The 19,977-nt window shown below is 43.3% G+C and overlaps 1 protein-coding gene across 2 annotated transcripts in view; it reads right to left on the reverse strand.

Moving 5' to 3' along the window:
- LOC115458873 (transcription termination factor 2-like) overlaps positions 1 to 18,978 on the reverse strand; it is a 93,959-nt gene extending 74,981 nt beyond the window's left edge. For both annotated transcript variants that reach the window (XM_030188710.1, XM_030188711.1), the window contains exons 1-5: positions 18,887 to 18,978; positions 13,816 to 13,927; positions 6,843 to 6,929; positions 5,358 to 5,424; positions 3,509 to 4,861 (exon numbers count right to left, since the gene is read on the reverse strand). In XM_030188710.1, the coding sequence (XP_030044570.1) occupies positions 3,509 to 4,861; positions 5,358 to 5,424; positions 6,843 to 6,929; positions 13,816 to 13,927; positions 18,887 to 18,914 (1,647 nt within the window). In that variant the 5' untranslated portion in view covers positions 18,915 to 18,978. The remainder of the gene's footprint in view (positions 1 to 3,508; positions 4,862 to 5,357; positions 5,425 to 6,842; positions 6,930 to 13,815; positions 13,928 to 18,886) is intronic.
- Positions 18,979 to 19,977: the final 999 nt, after the last annotated feature.

The following is a 19,977-nucleotide window of genomic DNA, read 5'->3' on the forward strand; positions in this document are numbered from 1 at the left end:
TGTACAGGGACTAGTGCTATTTAACGTATTTATTAATGATCTGGAAATGGGAACAATGATTGAGGTGATTAAATCTGCAGACGACACAAAGCTATTCAAAGCTGTTAGAATGCATATGGACTGTGAAAGACCTTAGAACGTTGGAAGACTGGACATCCAAATAGCAGATGAGATTTAATGTGGTTAAGTGCAAAGTGATGCACATTGGGAAGAATAATCCAAATCATTGCTATTTGATGCTAGGTTCCACCCTGGGAGTCAGCACCCAAGAAAGAGATCTAGGTGTCGCAGTGAACAATATGCTGAAACTTTCTGCCCAGTGTGTGGCAGCGGCCAAATAAGCAAACAGAATGCTAGGTATTATTAGGAAAGGGATAGAAAATAAGAAAGAATACTATAATGCCTTTGCATCACTCCATGGTGCAACCACACCTTAAGTATTGTTTGCAATTCTGATTGCCATATCTTAAAAAAGATACATCAAAATTAGAAAAGGTTTGAAGAATGGCAACCAAAATGATTTAGAGGATGCAATTCCTCTCATACAAGGCTTAAGAGGTTAGGGCTTTTCAGCTTGGAAAAGAGACGGCTGAGGGGGCGATACGATAAAGGTCTACAAAATACTGAGTACTGTGTAATTTCCTTGAGTGTCCCCTAGACTTTGTACTTTTTGAAAGAGTAAACAATCTATTTATGTTTACCCCTTCTACACAACTAATTTTAAAACAAAAAAGAGAAAATATTTTTTCACTCAATGAATAGTCAAGCTCTTAAACTCGTTGCCAGAGGATGTGGTATCAGCAGTTACTGTATCTGGGTTTCAAAAAGGTTTGGACAAGTTCCTGGAGGAAAAGTCCATAGTCCCCTATTGAGATAGACATGGGGAAAGCCACTTGTCCCTGGGATCAGCAGCATGAATCTTGCTACTATTTGGGATTCTGTCAAGTATATGTGACCTGAATTGGCCCACTGTTGAAAGCAGGATACTGGGCTAGATGGGCCACTGGTCTGACCCAATATGGCTAATCTTATGTACTTTTGCAGTCTATGGAGTAAAACGGGGAGCTTGGAGCTGTGGGCAGAGCTAACTTCTTGAAGCAACACAGTGGCTGAAGGATAACACTTCTGCAGACTGTCAAATGAAAATCCCTGAAATCCAGAAACTCTAGCCATAAGACAGTAAAACACCCTTACCCTCCCCCTCCATCTTTCTCATCTGCAGATCTGCATCCCACACCCCTGGCCACGCACATTACCACAACTTCAGTCTCCCCATCCAACAAGCCTCTTCTCTAACTTGTCTCTTTCTTTCTGTAACTCATTCCCCCAGATGCTCCAACCCCTCACCTCCGCTTCACAAGCTCTCAGCCTTCAGCCCATCTTCCCTCTCCTCGTCACTTCTGGACAGTGCTGTAGGTATCTCTTATCCTCCCATGCAGCACATTTATTTTCTTTCTGCACCACATAGCGTTGAGTATGAGTCACACTGCAACCTAAATCTTGCACCAGTCTCAAAGAATGGCACAGGACTTCCAACACCAAGCAGGTTTATGAACATGATCCACAAGCAGGTGAATTTTCGAAAGAGGACGCCCATCTTCCGACACAAATCGGGAGATGGGCGTCCTTCTCTCAGGGTCGCCCAAATCGGCATAATGGAAAGCCGATTTTGGGCATCCTCAACTGCTTTCTGTCACGGGGACGACCAAAATTCACGGGGGTGTGTCAGCACCCTAACCAAAGGCAGGACTGGGGCGTGATTTAGACATGGGCGTCCTCGGCCGATAATGGAAAAAAGAAGGGCGTCCCTGACGAGCATCTGGCCAACTTTACTTGGTCCATTTTTTTTCACGACCAAGCCTCGAAAAGGTGCCCGAACTGACCAGATGACCACCGGAGGGAATTGGGAATGACCTCCTCTTACTCACCCAGTGATCACCAACTCCCTCCCACCCAAAAAAAACACATTTTTTCCAGCCTCTATGCCAGCCTCAAATGTCATACCCAGCTCCATCACAGCAGTATGCAGGTCCCTGGAACACTTTTTAGTGGGTGCAGTGCACTTCAGGCAGGTGGACCCAGGCCCACCCCCCCCACCTGTTACACCTGTGGTGGTAAATGTGAGCCCTCCAAACCCCCCCAAAACCCACTGTACCCATATATAGGTGCCCCCCTTAGGGCTATGGTAGTAGTCTACAGTTGTGGGGAGTGGGTTTGGGGGGGGGTTGGGGGGCTCAGCACCGAAGGTAAGGGAGCTATGCACCTGGGAGCAATTTGTGAAGTCCACTGCAGTGCCCCCTTGGGTGCCAGGTTGGTGTCCTTGCATGTCAGGGGGACAGTGCACTACGAATGCTGGCTCCTCCCATGACCAAATAGCTTGGATTTGGTCGTTTTTGAGATGGGCGTCCTCGGTTTCCATTATCGCCGAAAACCGGGGACGACCATCTCAAAAACGACCTAAGGACGACCATCTCTAAGGTCGACCTAAATTTCATGATTTGGGCGTCCCCGACCGTATTATCGAAACGCAAGATGGACGCCCATCTTGTTTCGATAAGGGTTGCCCCGCCCCTTTACAGGGCCACCCTGCGAGGACAGCCTCATGACAACTTGGGTGCCCCGTTCGATTATGCCCCTCATGGTGTCTCACGTAGATAGCACCAGCTCCTCTTCTTTCCACAGGCTTACAGCGCTCCTCTTCATAAACACAGCTTCCCTAGCTCCACCTTCCCCTACTAGCTGATGGGAGCCAGCTGTTTTCAGAGAAAGGTAAACTGTGCACAGAATTCTGCCATTTTGGACAGCTATCTTTTAAGAAATCCCTCCTCCCATGCTCTAGTCCCCTTTGGGGCCATAGCTGGTGGCTCTGACATGAAAAAGAAACAAGTCTTTACAAAGAACCTTGGCTGAGAAGTTCCTCTCCGTCACTGAACAGGACATCCACCTTTGGAAGAGAGTGCTGCTCTGCCAGCTGCATTCACTCCTACAAAAGGAACAGGGTCCAAACAATTCTGGCATGATTCAAAACAAAACTGTCTTTCAAACCTGTACCCTGAAGAATACAAGTCATGGTAACTCCTGTTCACCCCGGTTTCTAACACTGGATAGGTCACCAAGGTGGCCTTTTACTAAGCTGCGGTAGCATTTTTAGCTTATTGTAGAAATCAGCTGGCGGTAAACGCCGAGATGCCCATAGGACTATAATGGGCGTCTCGGCGTTTACCACCAGCTGATTTCTACGGCAAGCTAAAAATGCTACCATGGCTTAGTAAAAGACCCCCCCCCCCCCCCGTATCTTTCCAGTCTCAGTCTATTAAACAACAGTAGATATTAACCTCCTTTCTACACACACAGATAATGCATCAGATTTGGATTAAAGGAAGAGATATATATTTTAGATATTTTAAAAGTGAGAAAAAGAAAGAAAAAAATATTTCTGACCATACCAGAAAGCAAAGTTAAATTGAAGTGCATAGTAAGAACTTTAGTGTTAGAAATGAGAGCCAACCTTTCTCTGCTTCAGCTGAGCTGCGAGATGGTTGTGAAGGGCTCCAAGATCCTGAAGCCCAGGTCTGTTTTCCTGCGATGCAAGTACAAATCCTGGGAACGAGGTGATTGTCTTCTGCCCCAGACCCATGGATTTTGGCACTGGATGCTTCATTTCCTGTGAAGGTTTGTCTTTTCTCAGCTCAGCCTGATCTGTTCCATTGCATCCCACGGATTTTGGCACTGGATGCTTCACCTCCTGTGGCTTCATTTCCTGGGAAGGTTTGTCTTTTCTCAGCTCTGCCTGATCTGTTCCATTGCATCCCATGGATTTTGGCACTGGATGCTTCATTTTCTGTGGCTTCATTTCCTGGGAAGGTTTGTCTTTTCTCAGCTCTGCCTGATCTGTTCCATTGCATCCCATGGATTTTGGCACTGGATGCTTCATTTTCTGTGGCTTCATTTCCTGTGAGGGTTTGTCTTTTCTCAGCTCAGCCTGATCTGTTCCATTGTATCCCACAGATTTTGGCACTGGATGTGTCACCTCCTGTGGCTTCATTTCCTGTAAGGGTTTGTCTTTTCTCAGCTCAGCCTGATTTGTTCCATTGCATTTATCTGCTCTTTCAACCTTCTCTCTCATGAGGCAGCATTTCTCCAGCGAGGTAAGCGGAGGTACTGCACTATCTTCAGTGGCATGTTTAGCTACTTGCATGGAATAGTCTGTCTGCTCCTGGCCAGCTCCGTTCCTGTTCAGGTTTGGGATCTCCTTTCCACTCCTGTCTGCACGGTCCTCTTTCATTTTTATCCCCTTGTTCTTGGGGGTTTTGTCGTGCTCATCGCTGGGCAGTCCCTCTTTCACCAACTTATTCAATGTGTGTTCTGATTTTCCTTCTCTTTTTAAAGCCTCTTCTATCGGTGTCCCCTGCTTCCTGTGCTGGGCAGTCAGATCTCCTTCAGAGTCTCTCTTTTCCCTGGCACATTCTTCCTGCTTCCCAGCCTCTCTCTCACACCACCCTTTTATGTTAATTTGGGGAACAATTCCATCATTCTGGCTCCGATACTTCTGTAGTTTATCTATTGACTTGGCTTTATCTTCCATTGCACTGGTCCATGTCGTCTCATTTTCCAATGCTTTTTTCTTTATCTTCAATTCCACTGGAAGCCCCTTCTTCCATGATTTGTCCATATCTGTCTCTATGTCTGGAGATGGATCTCTTTCACTCTGTGATGCTTCTTTTCTCTTTTCGTTATCCATCTTCCAGAGGGAGGGTTTCTGATCCTCTTTTTTCACTTTAAATGGGTTCCGCTCTGGATCAAGGCGAGGCTTCCCCAGGCTATGAAAGGATTTCCCATTTGCAGGCAGCTCTGTAGAATCCTGCAATACACAAAGAATGAAACTGCAAGCCTTTGCCTTTGGATCCAGGAAAAAAAATATTTACCTGCTTCTTCACTATCTGATACCTAGTATTAGGCTTTTTAAATTAAACTGCTAAATACATTCTCTAAAACCTCAAAAACAGTAGTGACAAATTTCTTTTATAAATCTTAAAAAAGACTGTATAAGTAAATCTACATCATGCAAATACAGTTGTGTACATCAAGGGTATTATATGAAATAATTCAACTTACTTGGTTGTAATATCCCAGCAGTATGAAGCTCACAATCTACACTGGCATGCAAAGAGGTGGGAAAATGTGGGATACAAATGCAATAAATAATAGGGTTAGGGAGTTTTTCAGTACATCTTATTATGATAATTTTCCATCCTAGTTTTTAAGGATGCCCCATTACAACATTTTGGGCCAAATGTACCAGGAAACACTCTGCAAGAGCCACTGTAAATGAATTCCAACAACCTTCTGCACTATACCTGCCACGGAACGCTTCCACACCACTTCTTCCCAGCAGCCTTACTCTTAACACATCTGTAATGGAGCCTGCCATGGAGAAAGAAAACAGAAAAGGCTAGGGATTCTACCACAAACCTGTACCATGTAATATTCTCATGTTATGAGTGATATAGTCAGAAAAGCTCCCCATCCCTTATTAACCTATAGAAGCACACTCAGTCACCGAGTTTTACTAGGGCATATATTGAAGAATTAACACACAAGATGCATGCACAACAAGGCAGGAATGGCACGGTGTTAGTTTTCCTGGGTCTAAAATTTTGTCTAAAAGGAAAGATATCTTCAGAAAAAGCTTGAAAATGTCAGATTGGTGATACAAGACCTCAGAGAGCAGCACGTTGAACTCGGAAGCCCTAATTTAAATCTCCACTGCTCAATAAAGGCAGGTCATTTAATCTCCTTGTATGCAGATTATAAAGTCTTTAGAACCGGAGCATTATAACCATGTAAACATCTCAATAAATGAGTGGCCTAGTGGTTAGGGTGGTGGACTTTGGTCCTGGGGAACTGAGGAACTGAGTTCAATTCCCACTTCAGGCACAGGCAGCTCCTTGTGACTCTGGGCAAGTCACTTAACCCTCCATTGCCCCATGTAAGCCGCATTGAGCCTGCCATGAGTGGGAAAGCGCGGGGTACAAATGTAACAAAAACAAATGCTATTTATGCCACCACCATGACAAAAATAAAACCTCACTCTAAAGGCTAATAGTTAGAAATGTGTCATTAACCTCCACTTTCCTAACTGCAGGAACTTACAATACAAGCTGCTCTTTGCCTCTTCATTTTGCTTCCAGTGTCCCCGTTATTGGAATGCTCTGCCATCAGCGTTAAAAGAGACCACTGATCACAGCCTATTCAAGAAATCCCTGAACACCTACCTATGTGATCTCTCATTCTCCTCAGCTGCTTGATCCTTTACATCTCCACCTTCCTTTCCCCTTCAGTTTTTCCCTCCCTCCCCTTATCTACTTTTTTTTCCCCTCTGCTTTGCACTATTGCTATTATGTTGTACTTTCTCCTGACATTGTACGCCACAGAGCCTGCCTTGGTGGGAACATGTGGGATATAAATGTTCACAATAAATAAATAAATAAATAAGTTATCAAGATATAACATTCAGGATTATGGTCTAGAAAAAACTGGGCTAGGATAGGCATGACAACATTCCCCTTCAAAAGGGCATGGCTTAGAGAATTTTCCCACTGAGCATCCTGGGGAAGGAGAGAATCAGCAATCTAGGGGTTAGTACTCTAATTTAGATGTCTTGGGCCATGACACACCTCCTTTGCCACTCACTCACTCTGTGACCCAGGCAGCACTCCATTCATCTCAGCCTCTAGGACCCAGATAAAAAAATAAGGCATTTGACTTTCACAGTCAGTTACAAAACAGTTCAACTAGACAGAAATGCAAATAAACTTTATTTCTGCTTTGATAACACTTACCTGTATTGTGTTCCATCCTGTTGCTTCACCAATGCCTGTAGCTCCACCAGAAATTCTTCATGCAGCAAGCAATGGGAGGCAGGAATGCTATAAACAAAATATAACAGAGAAGTGCTGGGATACTGGAGACTTAAGCCAACTGTGCAAAACAAAACCCAGACTCAAAAGGCCAAGCCAACTGCAAATGAACTGCTCATCTATTTATGAAACGTGTTTTAAAAGGTAAAACCAGCATGAAGAATAAAAATAGCTTGTATAACATAAGGCACTAGAAGCCTAAGACACTGCTCCACTCCAGCGACTACCTCAGGGCTAATACTCTCAGCCCTAACACTAGCATGGGCGAGTAGCTCAGTCATGACCTAACCCAGTTCCTTCAGGATGGAGAAGCAGGCCTATGAACAAGGCCATCAGTTTAATCTTTCTATCAAACTAGTTTCTATCAAACTAGGCTCATCAGCAAAGGACCCTAACGGCCTTAAGATTTACTTAGGTTAACTGCCAAGCTAGGAGATACCTTCAAAAACTTACTTAGCCGCCCCAGAAAATTAATGGAATCTATCTATATGGAGAAAGTAGGTCTTACCTGCTTATTTTCTTTCCATTAGTCCTTCCCACTAATCCAGAACCTCTGGGATAGCTGTGTCCATCAACCAGCAGGTGAAGACAAACTGAAAACTGAGCTGAGACATCTCTCTCTTGGTATCCAGTCCAGTTCCTCAGAATTTACTTAGACAAGCAGTAAGATTAAACTCAGAATAAACCCAACAATCTTAAAACAACAACTCACTAAACTAACTTACTTTGCCCCAGAAAATTAATGGAATTCTATCTATCTATATGGAGAAATTAGGTCTTACCTGATATTAGTCCTTCCTACTAATCCAGAACCTGTGGGAAAGTTGTGTCCATCAAGCAGCAGGTGGAGATAGAGAACTGAAAATGGAGCTGAAACATCTATCTCCACTGCTGGTTGATGGATACAACTATCCTACAGGTTCTGGATTTGTAGGAAGGACTAATATTAGGTAAGACCTAATTTCTCTATATACATAGATTTCCATTAATTTTCAGGGGCTAAGTTTATTTATTTATAGCATTTGTATCCCACATTTTCCCACCTATTTGCAGGCTCAATGTGGCTTACAATACATCATGGGTAGTGGAAATATAATAGAAAAGTTAGGTTAGTGAGTTGTTTTAAGATTGTTGGGTTTATTCTGAGTGTATTCTTATTGCTTGTCTACGTAAATTCTGAGTTACTGGACTGGATGCCAAGAGTGATGCCTCAGCTCAGTTTTCAGTTCTCTCTCTTAGCATCAAGTCCAGCTCCTCAGAATTTACATAGACAAGCAGTAAGGATAAACTCAGATAAACCCAACAACTTTAAAACAACTCACTAACCTAACACTAACCAGATGAGCCTAATCTGTCCACTCCTGGAGGTCTACACAAGATCTCTTAGGAGTCAGAGGGGCAGCGAGGCGAGAAACTGAAGCACCTTGCAGCAACTCTGTCCCTGCTTCAGTAAATAAACTCTAGAGAAAACAAAGATCCTGATGCAGCTGAATACTCTGTTGGGCCCTGAAGCTGTAAAATGGTGACTGTGCTCTGCGCGTGATCAGAGGCTGTTCCTCACTACCAGTCAACTCCGACAAAATGGTGCCCATTCCCTTGCTCTTCTGCATCAAACTGCACACTGGCCCTGCTAGAGAACCCAAAATCCATGGCATATTCGGATGTTGTGCCAAATCTGAAGATGTGCTACTGCAGACATTTCCTCCATGTTCCACAGGATTCCTGGCTTGCACACACTGCAACACCAATGTCAGCCAGCAGGTCCCACAGCGGGAACACTGTTTAACTGCCTTTGTAGGCGTTGCCATTCACCCTGTCACAAATGCAGCACAACATGGTCCCAAGCTGTGAGTCAGGATCCCCTCCCCTGCACTAAGTGGTTCTGAGCCAAACTTTAGTTTGACTTACCACTGATGGCTGCCTCCCCTAAGCTCACAGTCGCCATAAGTCTTATCCCAGATGAGAAAGGATCAAGACTGACACACTGCCCCACGCTCTCCAGTAAACCTCTTTCCTTCTCCTTTCTTTCTATTTTTTTTTTATTTCAGGTTGTTGTGCTGGAAAAGGAGAGCTGCACGGGAAACAGAGGACAGGTGAATGGAGGAAAGAAGTAAATTCGTGGGGCACCAGAAACAGGGATCTGAAGACCTCCAAATATGGCTCTGCAGACTCAAGTCACCCACAAAGCCCAACTGGGGACCAGGAGCAAATCACTCAGAACCAGAGGCTGAATAGTGTGTCCATCCACCTGCTGGAGATAGAAAATACTGAGGAGCTGGACTAGATGCCAAGAGAGATATGTCTCAGCTCAGTTTTCATTTCTCTATCTCCACCTGCTGGTTGATAGACACAACTATCCCACAGGTTCTGGAATAGTGGGAAGCTACATAATGGAAATAAACTTTATCTTAAAACAAAAAACACATACAGAGAAACATCAATATGAAAGCACAAAACATTACAAGACCAACCTTGCTCCATATACACATGGATAAAGCAAATCACGACACATATCACGGATGTGATATTATGAGGTATGTCACAGGGGACAATAGACAGGGAGCATGCAGAGGCAGTAGGAATTAAGTTTTACTGAAGCACAGGACCTGTGATCGCCTGCATGAGGACAGGAAATAATGTATAATATTACCTTGTAGAGGTAAAGTACCCTGTCACAAAATAACCATTGTATTACAGAGATTGACCATGTTACACCTGTGGGACACCTGATATAAATTACTGCAGTGCTCAAAACACACTGCTCAGACTTGTGCTGCGATTGAAATCTTGTCCAGGCATGCCTGTCTGAAAGGAACCTATGACCCTGTTATCTAGCTGACGCAAGACAACGGAACGTAGGCAATACGGTCATGTCAACCCCAGAATACTTGAAGCCCAGAAAGCATCTAGAATGACATGAAAAGAATCTGTCATGACCTTATCAAACCATCTGAGACAGTGCTGATAACAAAATGATATAAAAGACATCAATTCAGCTCATCTGGACTTCTCACCATGTGAAGCTACAGCTTTCTTCAAATAACGGGGATGACAACTTATCAACTCATCTCGTCAGCTGTGCTCTCTATATCATCTCACTGACTGATCAGCGCTGGAACGCTGTCTAGCACTGCCTGCAAATCCCTGCTCTTCCCAAGGAAAGTGGTAGTTCCTTGATCCTAGTTGTAGGCCAAGCTCTGTAATCACTTGCAGGTAACAGGTGACACTTATTTCTGTGTCTTAGGGAGAAGTGTGTTTGTTCCAACTAAGATCCGCTTAGTGTGCATTCTAGCATTTAAAGAACCAATAAAAAGTTCATACATTACTTTTATAGTCTAGTAATTTCTGACTTCATTCTTGCAAATAGTTCTATTTGTCATGTAAGTGTTATTTCTATCATCTCATGGTTTTAGTCTAGTACTATAAACATATCTTAGGAGTCTGAACTCAGTACCACTAATTGGGAGATTACCACTAATTGGGAGATGTGGTTTAAGTAATAACATCCAGAGTGTATAAGTTCTACTCACATGTCTCAGTCCTACCACTATGTGGTAAATTACTAGTCACTACTACTACTAATCATTTCTATAGCGCTACTAGACATACGCAGCGCTGTACACTTGAACATGAAGAGACAGTCCCTGCTCGACAGAGCTTACAATCTAATTAGGACAAACAGGACAAACAAGAGATAAGGGAATATTAAAGTGAGGATGATAAAATAAGGGTTCTGAACAAGTGAATAAGGGTTAGGAGTTAAAAGCAGCATCAACAAGGTGGGCTATTAGCTTAGATTTGAAGACGGCCAGAGATGGAGCTTGACGTAACGGCTCAAGAAGTCTGTTGCAGGCATATGGTCACTCCTACATCCTACTAAAATTTTCTGTTTAGTGGGGTACTGTGGTAGTAATAGTCTAGACTATTGTCCGTTGCCCTCTGGCCTACACTATGTAAGCAGATCAGCTGACTCTTAGAACATCTGTTGTCCTGTAATTAACCTTAGTATCTTGCACATGCTCTGTAGCTTACGTTATTTAAGTTGCTTTGTTCTCATGCAGTATACCATGCAGTATACGTGTGATCGCTGTATGCTCAGCAAGAGGAAGACCCATAAAAAGAATGACGCAGGAATGCCTGTCTGGATCTCTGCCGGTTGACCCAGAGAGGCAGGATGTAAATAAGGAACAGACACTATTACTTAAGTGGGATGCAAAGTTCCAGAAGCTGAAGTCTCATGCCCCAGAGCTGATGAGTCGTCGGGCCCTCCCTCAAGATCACTCCTGACTTTCAACTGCTGGATGGTGGGACATTTCCATCTTGAATTGAATATAGTAACTGCGTCAGGATGTTGTGCTATATTGCAGTGATGCATTGTTATTATTATTAGCAGCTTTTATATATTCGGGTATATACACTGCATTTGCTTTTAAAGCTTTGGGGCTAGCTATAAACTGAATCTTATTTTTTTGAAACATTTATGTGCTTCTTCCTCTTACCTAGGCATTGTTCCAAGTCTAAACAGGTGCAGAGGTCCAAGCTACAGTACCAAATGAGACAGAATGGCTGATGTAACACTTTTCTCCATAACAAGAACTGGCCACTGCATTTCTCCAGGGAAAATGGGTAAAAGGACAGAGTGCTTCATCAGATAAACTGCTCACTAATGTCTTTTCACCTCTCCCAAAGTTTTAAAATATAGACTACAGAAATCCCCTCCCCCCCAGAAGCAGACTGTTCCAATTAATTTCCAGCCTCAATCCTGCCACAATTAAAAATTGTGACCAATAAACTTTTCCTCCAAAATATCTATGTCAATGTCTTGTTTATATACTGCCATATCCCCTCAAGGGTTCACTACGAATTACAAATTAAAAATTCAAATTGGTGACCAACAGACTTTCCCATCTCAATATCCTTCCTTTCTGAGTAAACTACCCACCTCAAACCCTAACAAATCAGGTTTGAGAACCCACTATCTATATAAATAATTCTCACCTCCAACATTCTGAAGCTCACTCTGTGGCAGGGAAACACTGAAGTCCTGTACTGTTGATAGGCTAGGCTGTCAGCACCACTCACTCTCACTCATAGACCCGCCCTCAGCCACGCCCCATTCAGACATAATTCACAACCCCAATATTCTAATGAAGCCTCCAACATTTCAACATTCTAAATTTGTAGTTGTGTAGATCCCATGAGTGTCTGCCCCGCCCTCACGTCAAACGTGATGACATTAGGGCGGAGCACAGACACTCAATGAATCAAGGAAGCCCATTAGTTAATCTCTGTTTCCACTCCCCAACGCAGCCGTCATTCCCATACACTCAAAACCAAACAAAATTGCCACTGCACTCCGTCTCCCCGCCCACAGTCCTCCTCACCCACCCTCCCGCAGCCGCTCGCTCACCGTTCCGCCACAACCCCTCTCTTCTCTGACTCTGGCCATGCAGCAGGACGATTACTACACACGAGTGGAAGTGACCCAATCAACTACACTGTAAGCAAGGAAGCCCATTGGTTAATCTCTGTTTCCACTCTCCAACACAGCCGTCATTCCCATACACTCAAAACCAAGCACACCTAGGAGCTGCTGATCCACATTGTCGTTTTTTTTCCTTCTTCCATCTGAAACACGTCTAAAGCTGTTTCTACTGGATAAACTGCGCCTTAACACGTAAAGGACAAAAGGTTTTTGTTTTTGGTTTCTTACTGCACACCTTTTTAATTTATTTGAAAGCTACCCATCTGTACATATGAATATCATGAAATCTAAATTAAATATCACTAAAACAGCTTTAAAAATTATTCTACCTGGTAGAAACACCAATTTTAAACTCTGTATTTTCACATCATTTGTCAACAATACAAAGTTTATCCAGGGTGCCCGTGGCTGCGTCAGCCCCGCCGTTGCCTGTCAATGTGTGTCACTGAAACAGTATGAGGGACCTCCAGCTGCTGGACGCCAGAAGCAAGTGTCTCCTTAGGTTGACAGCAAATAGCAACCCCCCCCCCCCCCACCAAGCACCTCGGAGGGAGGGAGGAAGGTAGGGGACAGGACCGTGGAACTGGTAGGGAGGGGGAGCGACCCGTGAACTGGGAGGGGACTATGAAACTGGGAGGGTGGGGACCCTGAAACTGGAAGGGACCCTGGAACTCGGAGGGGAAGATGACCCTGGAACTCGGAAGGAGGGGGGGGGGGGATGACCCTGGAACTCGGAGGGAGGGATGAAGGGGAGACCCTGGAACTGGGACGGAGCAGGGAGGGGCCCCTGGCACACACTCTGATTCTCACACACACATACTCTCTCTCTTACGGACACACTCGCACCCAGTCTCACTCTCTCTCTGTCACACACACACACTCGCACATTCACTCTCTCTCACACAGTCAATCTCACACACACTCTCTCAACCATACACGCTCCGAGGAAAACCTTGCTAGCGCCAGTTTCATTTCTGTCAGAAACGGGCCTTTTTCACTAATATATATATATACACATACAAACTGCAGATGTCACAACATACCCTGAAGAAAGCCACAGCATGATGGCTGAAACATTAGTTCCACTTACTCAGATGCAGCAAGACCGCTCACAGGAACACCTCTCACAGACTGCCAATGTCAACAACTAGCAATATTAGTGAATTTCAGTTAACAAAACAACACAGAACTGCAGCACAAGAAAGGCATCAGCTATAAAACATTTCAAGAGTTCAACTTTATACATTTCTGTATGCGATTTAATTGATTCTAGCAACATAACCAATGCAAAAAGACGATACTATACAACTTGTTGTATTTCTCAAACACATAAAAATTGACAAAGGCTTAATGGCTGGAACCAGAAAGGCTGAATCCAAACAGAATAATAATGCAATGGCAAGGACATACTCAGCAGTCTGTACATATCCACAGGATGGTTTATCATGGGCTCCACAAATGTAAAAACTCTTCTCTTTACTGGGTCCATCTCGAGTGCCTGTTTTAAGAACGCACAGACTTCCTAGAAAGAAACAAGAAAGGTTTTAGAAACACCTCTATTAACCAAACCAGCTCATAACTTGCCTACTACGGAAACTAGCTGATGGAGAAAGAAATGTCTTTCTTGTACCATTGAATCATCTCTACTGAATTAGATGTATGCCCCATTGTGTGGTTTGTACACTGGGGCATAAATATTCAGCAGATAATGGTCAGCATTTTTTTTTTGCAGCCAGCAGCATCATTCCCCGATATTCAATGCTGGGTCATGTCTGGCACAGGCACCGAATATTTAGGTTTATACAGTCGGCTACATCTTATGAGGCCGATATTCAAACGGTGGGACATAGCCTGCATAACTGCTGCAGTAGGCAATGACCCAGATATTTAATACCAGGCCGTTTCCTGTGACTGCCACTGAATATTTGTGGATTTTTTGGCTGGCGCTAACTTAACCAGCTAAGCGAATATTCAGCACTGGCCAGTTAATAGCAGGCAAAGCTAGGGCTGCTACTTATGAAGTCTGATTTGCCCACTAAACTTAGCCAGTCAGCAATATTACCAGTTAACACATGATATAGCCAGTTAACTTTTCAACACTGACCATGAATATTCAGCGGAGATAACTGGTTACCTTGCACTGAATATTCGCGGTTAGGCACCAAAACACTATTTAACTGGTTAGCGGCTGTTTCTGGTCGGTTAAATAGCTTGAATTTGGGGAGGGGGAGTGTTTAAGTGCAATATTTTGCACAGACATTTACATATGGACATTTTACATATATCCTCCAAAATAAATGTTTTTAGACGAAGACAGCTGATGCATTTAACGCAGAGGATTATTCTCCCAGGATCCTCCTATTTCCTTACCAATCTTGTCCTCCTTAAAAGTTGCGATCCTCCATGCGACGGTAACATTACGTCACAGGGGGCATAGCTTAGCGGATCGGGCGTTCTCAAGCTTAAAATAAAGTTTAATGACAGAAGGAGCGCTTCTTTGTTTTAACGGCCGCTACTGCTTACAGTATGCAGTGATCACCAGCCATAACCCAGCGCTGCACAAATCTTTTAGAAAGTTAAACAAAGAGGTGCAATAGACTGGAGTGGATGTGAGCCTATCTAGTCCACTGTAAGCAAGGAAGCCAATTTGGTTAATCTCTATTTCTACTCCTTGCCCCCCGCGCAGTCGTCATTGCCATTCACTCAAAACAAAGCAAGCAAACCTATTAACTGCTGCATCTGCGTTGTAGTTCTTTATTGTTGATCCATCTGTAACAAGCCTAAAGCTGTTTCAGTTGGATTAGCAGGTCTTACAAGGTGGAGGATAAAAGATATAACTGGGATGACATGATACAGACGTTCAAATATTTGAAAGGTATTAATCTGCATTCGAACCTTTTCCTGAGATGGGAAGGTGGTAGAACTAGAGGACATGAATTGAGGTTGCAGGGGGGCAGACTCAGGAGTAATGTCAGGAAGTATTTTTTCACAGAGAGGGTGGTGGATACGTGGAATGCCCTTCCGCGGGAGAAGGTGGAGATGAAAACGGTAATGGAATTCAAACATAATGTGGGATAAACAGAAAGGAATCCTGTTTAGAAGGAATGGATCTACGGAATCTTAGCGAACATGGGTGGCAACACCGGCATTTGGAGAATAAAACCAGTGCAGGGCGGACTTCTATGGTCTGTGCCCTGAGAAAGGCAGGGACAAATCAAACTCGGATATACATATAAAATATTAGATATCATGTAAAATGAGTTATCTTGTTGGGCAGACTGGATGGACCGTTCAGGTCTTTATCTGCCGTCATTTACTATATGTTATTATCAATATCATTTTTAAAAAGCTTCAAAATTTATTGTAAATAGTAGTTTGTAGTCATTTTTCTTCACTGTTCTGTGCAATATAGATGACCAGATTTCAGTGAGGATATCTTGTTTTCTAATGGGTTCATCTTAACAGTTGTAATCTGCCTAGGAAGCCTGGTGTTTCTAAAGATGATGGGATATATTGAAATTAAATGGAAGTATAATTAAAGTCTCCATTCATTGGGGCACATGGAATCACATTTTCATCTGTTTTGTAGAAGTCTGACTTTTAGATACACAAATGGATTATTCTGTTTTGGAACATGTTTCAGGGGCAAGTGGTTTTATAATTCCAAATAAAAATAAATATTTTGTTTTATGCAGATTTCTTTTGTTTAAACATAACTAAATGGGCTAATAGCCCCTAATGCAGTCCAGTGGTTTTCTTATATTTTGTTCTTGTGATGTCTTATACTATGCCAAAACTGAAAACTTATCCCATGTCCCCTCATTTAACCTCAAGGAGATGAGCTTATCTGGTTCACAGGAGACAGTATGACTATAAAGTTGAAGCCGATCCCCCTACAGCAGCCATCTCCGTTTGTCAAAAACAATAGCAAAGTAGATTTGCATTCTCTCTTGTTAGGGGATGGGGGGAGGGAGAAGATCTAAGAGGAGTTGTAGGGGGCTGGGCTGGTGGAATTTTCACTAGATTCAGCTCTGTTTCTCATCAGAAGGGCCGCATACACCAGGATGCTGGTGTATTTGGGTTCAGAAGGGCTGCATACACCAGGATTCTGGTGCAACTGGGATCAGAAGGGCTGCAATCATCCCTTCTGATCGAAAATACACCAGGATCCTGGTGTATTTGGAACTTCTGGATCCGGGATCCTGGTGTCAATCAGAAGGGCCCAACACACCAGGATCCTGGTGTAGTTTCCATCAGAAGGGCCAAAAACACCAGGATCCAGGTGTAGTTTCCATCAGAAGGGCCAAAAACACCAGGATCCAGGTGTAGTTTCCATCAGAAGGGCCAAAAACACCAGGATCCAGGTGTAGTTTCCATCAGAAGGGCCAAAAACACCAGGATCCAGGTGTAGTTTCAATCAGAAGGGAAGAATACACCAGGATCCTGGTGTATATATTTGGCCCTTCTGATCGAAACTACACCAGGATCCTGGTGTATTCTTTCCTTCTGATTGAAAATAGACCAGGATCCTGGTGTATGCGGCTCTTCTGATCCCAAATACATCAGGATCCTGGTGTATGTGGCACTTCTGATGAGAAACAGAGCTAAATCTAGGTGTTTGCTGCCCCTCAGACAATGAATACAGATGGATTTAGGTGTGAGCAGCCCTTCCAGAAAGTTTTGGACATATGCAAAGAGAGTTTCTGCTGTGTCTAGCAGGTACAATAATTTTTAATGCTGTTTTGCTGATTTAAAATTTTATGTTATATGTTCACAGGGGAAGCTTTAAAATAAATGACATTTTTGTCAAATTTTAAAAAATGACACGCATAGGCATTAAAACTTTTGCAACTATTGTAATCATGAAGAAAAAAAGCAGGCATCTAGCGCTCAATGAAAACCACAATGCAGCACTGGAAATAACGAAGCAGCTTCTGCAGTACGGACAAATATACTTTGAAAATAACCCTCCCCCCCCCCCCTTCACAGACCCTTGAAAATTCCACCAGCCCCCTAAAACTCCTCTTAGAGCTTCTTCCCCCCTCCTCCCCCCACCATCACTTTTCAAGAGAGAATGCAAATCTACTTTGCTATTGTTTTTGACAAACAGAGATGGCTGCTGTAGGGGGACCGGCTTCAACTTTATAGTCATACTATCTCCTGTGGACCAGATAAGCTCATCCCATGTCCCCTCATTTATCCTCAAGAAGATAAGAGTTTTCAGTTTTGGCACAGTATAAGACATCACAAGAACAAAATATAAGAAAACCACTGGACTGTATTAGGGGCTTATAGCCCATGTAGGTATGTTTAAACAAAAGATCTGCATGAAAGAAAATACTTATTTTTATTTGAACTTATAAAACCACTTGCCCCTGACACATGTTCAAAACAATCCATTTGTGTATCTAAAAGGTAATCTTCTACAAAACAGATGAACATGTGATTCCATGTGCCCCAATGAAAGGAGACTTTAATTCTACTTCCATTTAATTTCAATATATTCCATCATCTTTATAACACCAGACTTCCCAAGACAGATTGCAACAACAGTTAAGATGAACCCATTAGGAAACAAGATATCCTCACTGAAATTTGTCCATCTATATTGCACAGAATAACAGTGAAGAAAAATGACTACAAACTACAGAGTTTATAATTGCTGTTTCTACCAGTTGCAATACATTTTGAACAATACGTTTTGAAGCTTTTTTAAATGATATTCAGTTATGTCTTTTATCTTCCACCTTAAGTAAAGAGGTGTGGTAGCCGTGTTAGTCCTCTCTTAAGGTTATCAATAGAAATCAAACAAATAAAACATGGAAAAGAAAATAAGATGATACCTTTTTTATTGGACATAACTTAATACATTTCTTGATTAGCTTTCGAAGGTTGCCATGCCACCTTGTAAGGCATGCCTATCCAACTAAAACAGCTTTAGACTTTTTACAAATGGACCAACAATAAAGAACGACAACGTGGATCAAACAACTCATAGGTTTGCTTGCTTTGATTTATTTTGATTGTAGGGCAATGACGGCTGCGCGGAGGAGTGGAAACGGCGATTAACCAAAAGGCTTACAGTGGACTAGATAGGCTCACTTCCACTCCAGTCTATTAAACCTCCTTGACAGCGCATGACAAAGGGCCCAGGAGAACCTGGAAATAGAGGACTAGAGAACCAAAGTGCTGGTTATGACTACTGATCGCTGCATAAAGCAGTGGCGGCAGTCAAAACAAAGAACTATTCCAGCAGCGGCGGCCGTCAAAACAAAGAACTGTTCCAGTCTGAAGGTAGTACTTCACAGATCCGGAAGATCTCGGGAATCCCGCAGATCTGGCTTTTACACCGTCCCATCTACACCCTCCCACCTACAGCTACAACATCTGGCCTTTCATTTACTCTGATCATGTATACCGCTCCAATTCCGGTCTAAGAGGCAGAAGCAACGTCAGCTCAGAACCAAGGAACATCACTCACCGTGTCCCTGGCAGAAAACTAGCTGCATAGCCACAGACCCGAACTTCCGCAACTTCTGCAGCACAAAATTACAAGACAAGATGTAACCTATCCACCTTCATCAGTGAGTTGAGTGGCAGCCAGCCAATCAGGCGCTCGATGCGTAACTCCACTCCCGTCCAAAGCTTCAAAGAAGCACCGGTACTTCGAACACCTACAACAGCCAATCAGAAGAAAAGAGGAGAACGCGCGCCTGAGGGTGGGTCTAGTATTGGATAGGATGTAGCGGGTTTATCACAATTGATTGGTTACCGATGGTGACCAATTGGCATTGGATGCCGAATGTGACGCAGCGGGAGACGGGGGATGGGTCAGCTGACTTGCCGCTTTTAAGCAACCGCGTTCTTTAAAAATTGCAAGTTCTCCATGGATAATATCGATCATCGACCCGGTCCTTCTTCTCAAAGCACAGAAAACTCAAACGGAGTTCTCTGCGCAGGTCCCCTGCCTTCTCGCCACTAATAGCCACTATATATATTGAATGCTCAATCATCCCGCCTTAGTTTGTTTTTTTCCGCAGTGCGGAATGCGGATCGAGCTGAGCTGTTTTTGTTTTTCACTTATTTTTACATAATTATTTTATCGATTTTTATTTACTATTCTGACGAATTTTATTTCAAATTATTTTTCTATATCTATTTTAGTTGTTTTTAGTCTCAAAAGAGATTTTCTGTTCGGATACTTAAAAATGTTCTATTACAGCATCAACTTTATATTCTAGGAGGGACCAAACGATACCTGCTCTCAGTGGTGTGCTGGTAAATGTTTAACAACAGGCTCTCTCCCTGATCCCCCTCTGCACCCCCTCCCCAAATTATATAGCTGGGGAGAGCCTGGGGGGGGGGGGGGGAGGGTAATGCATTACTCCAGAAAAAAAAATGTAATTACTACTATTTAGCATTTCTATAGCGCTACAAGGCGCAGGCAGCGCTGCACAAAATTTGAGCAGGGAAGACAGTCCCTGCTCAAAGAGCTTACAAACTAATAGACAAAAATAAAGTAATCAAATCAATTAATGTGTACAGGAAGGAGGAGAGGAGATTACAACTGGT

The sequence above is a fragment of the Microcaecilia unicolor genome, unplaced genomic scaffold, assembly GCF_901765095.1.
Source record: "Microcaecilia unicolor unplaced genomic scaffold, aMicUni1.1, whole genome shotgun sequence".
NCBI classification, from domain to species: Eukaryota; Metazoa; Chordata; class Amphibia; order Gymnophiona; family Siphonopidae; genus Microcaecilia; species Microcaecilia unicolor.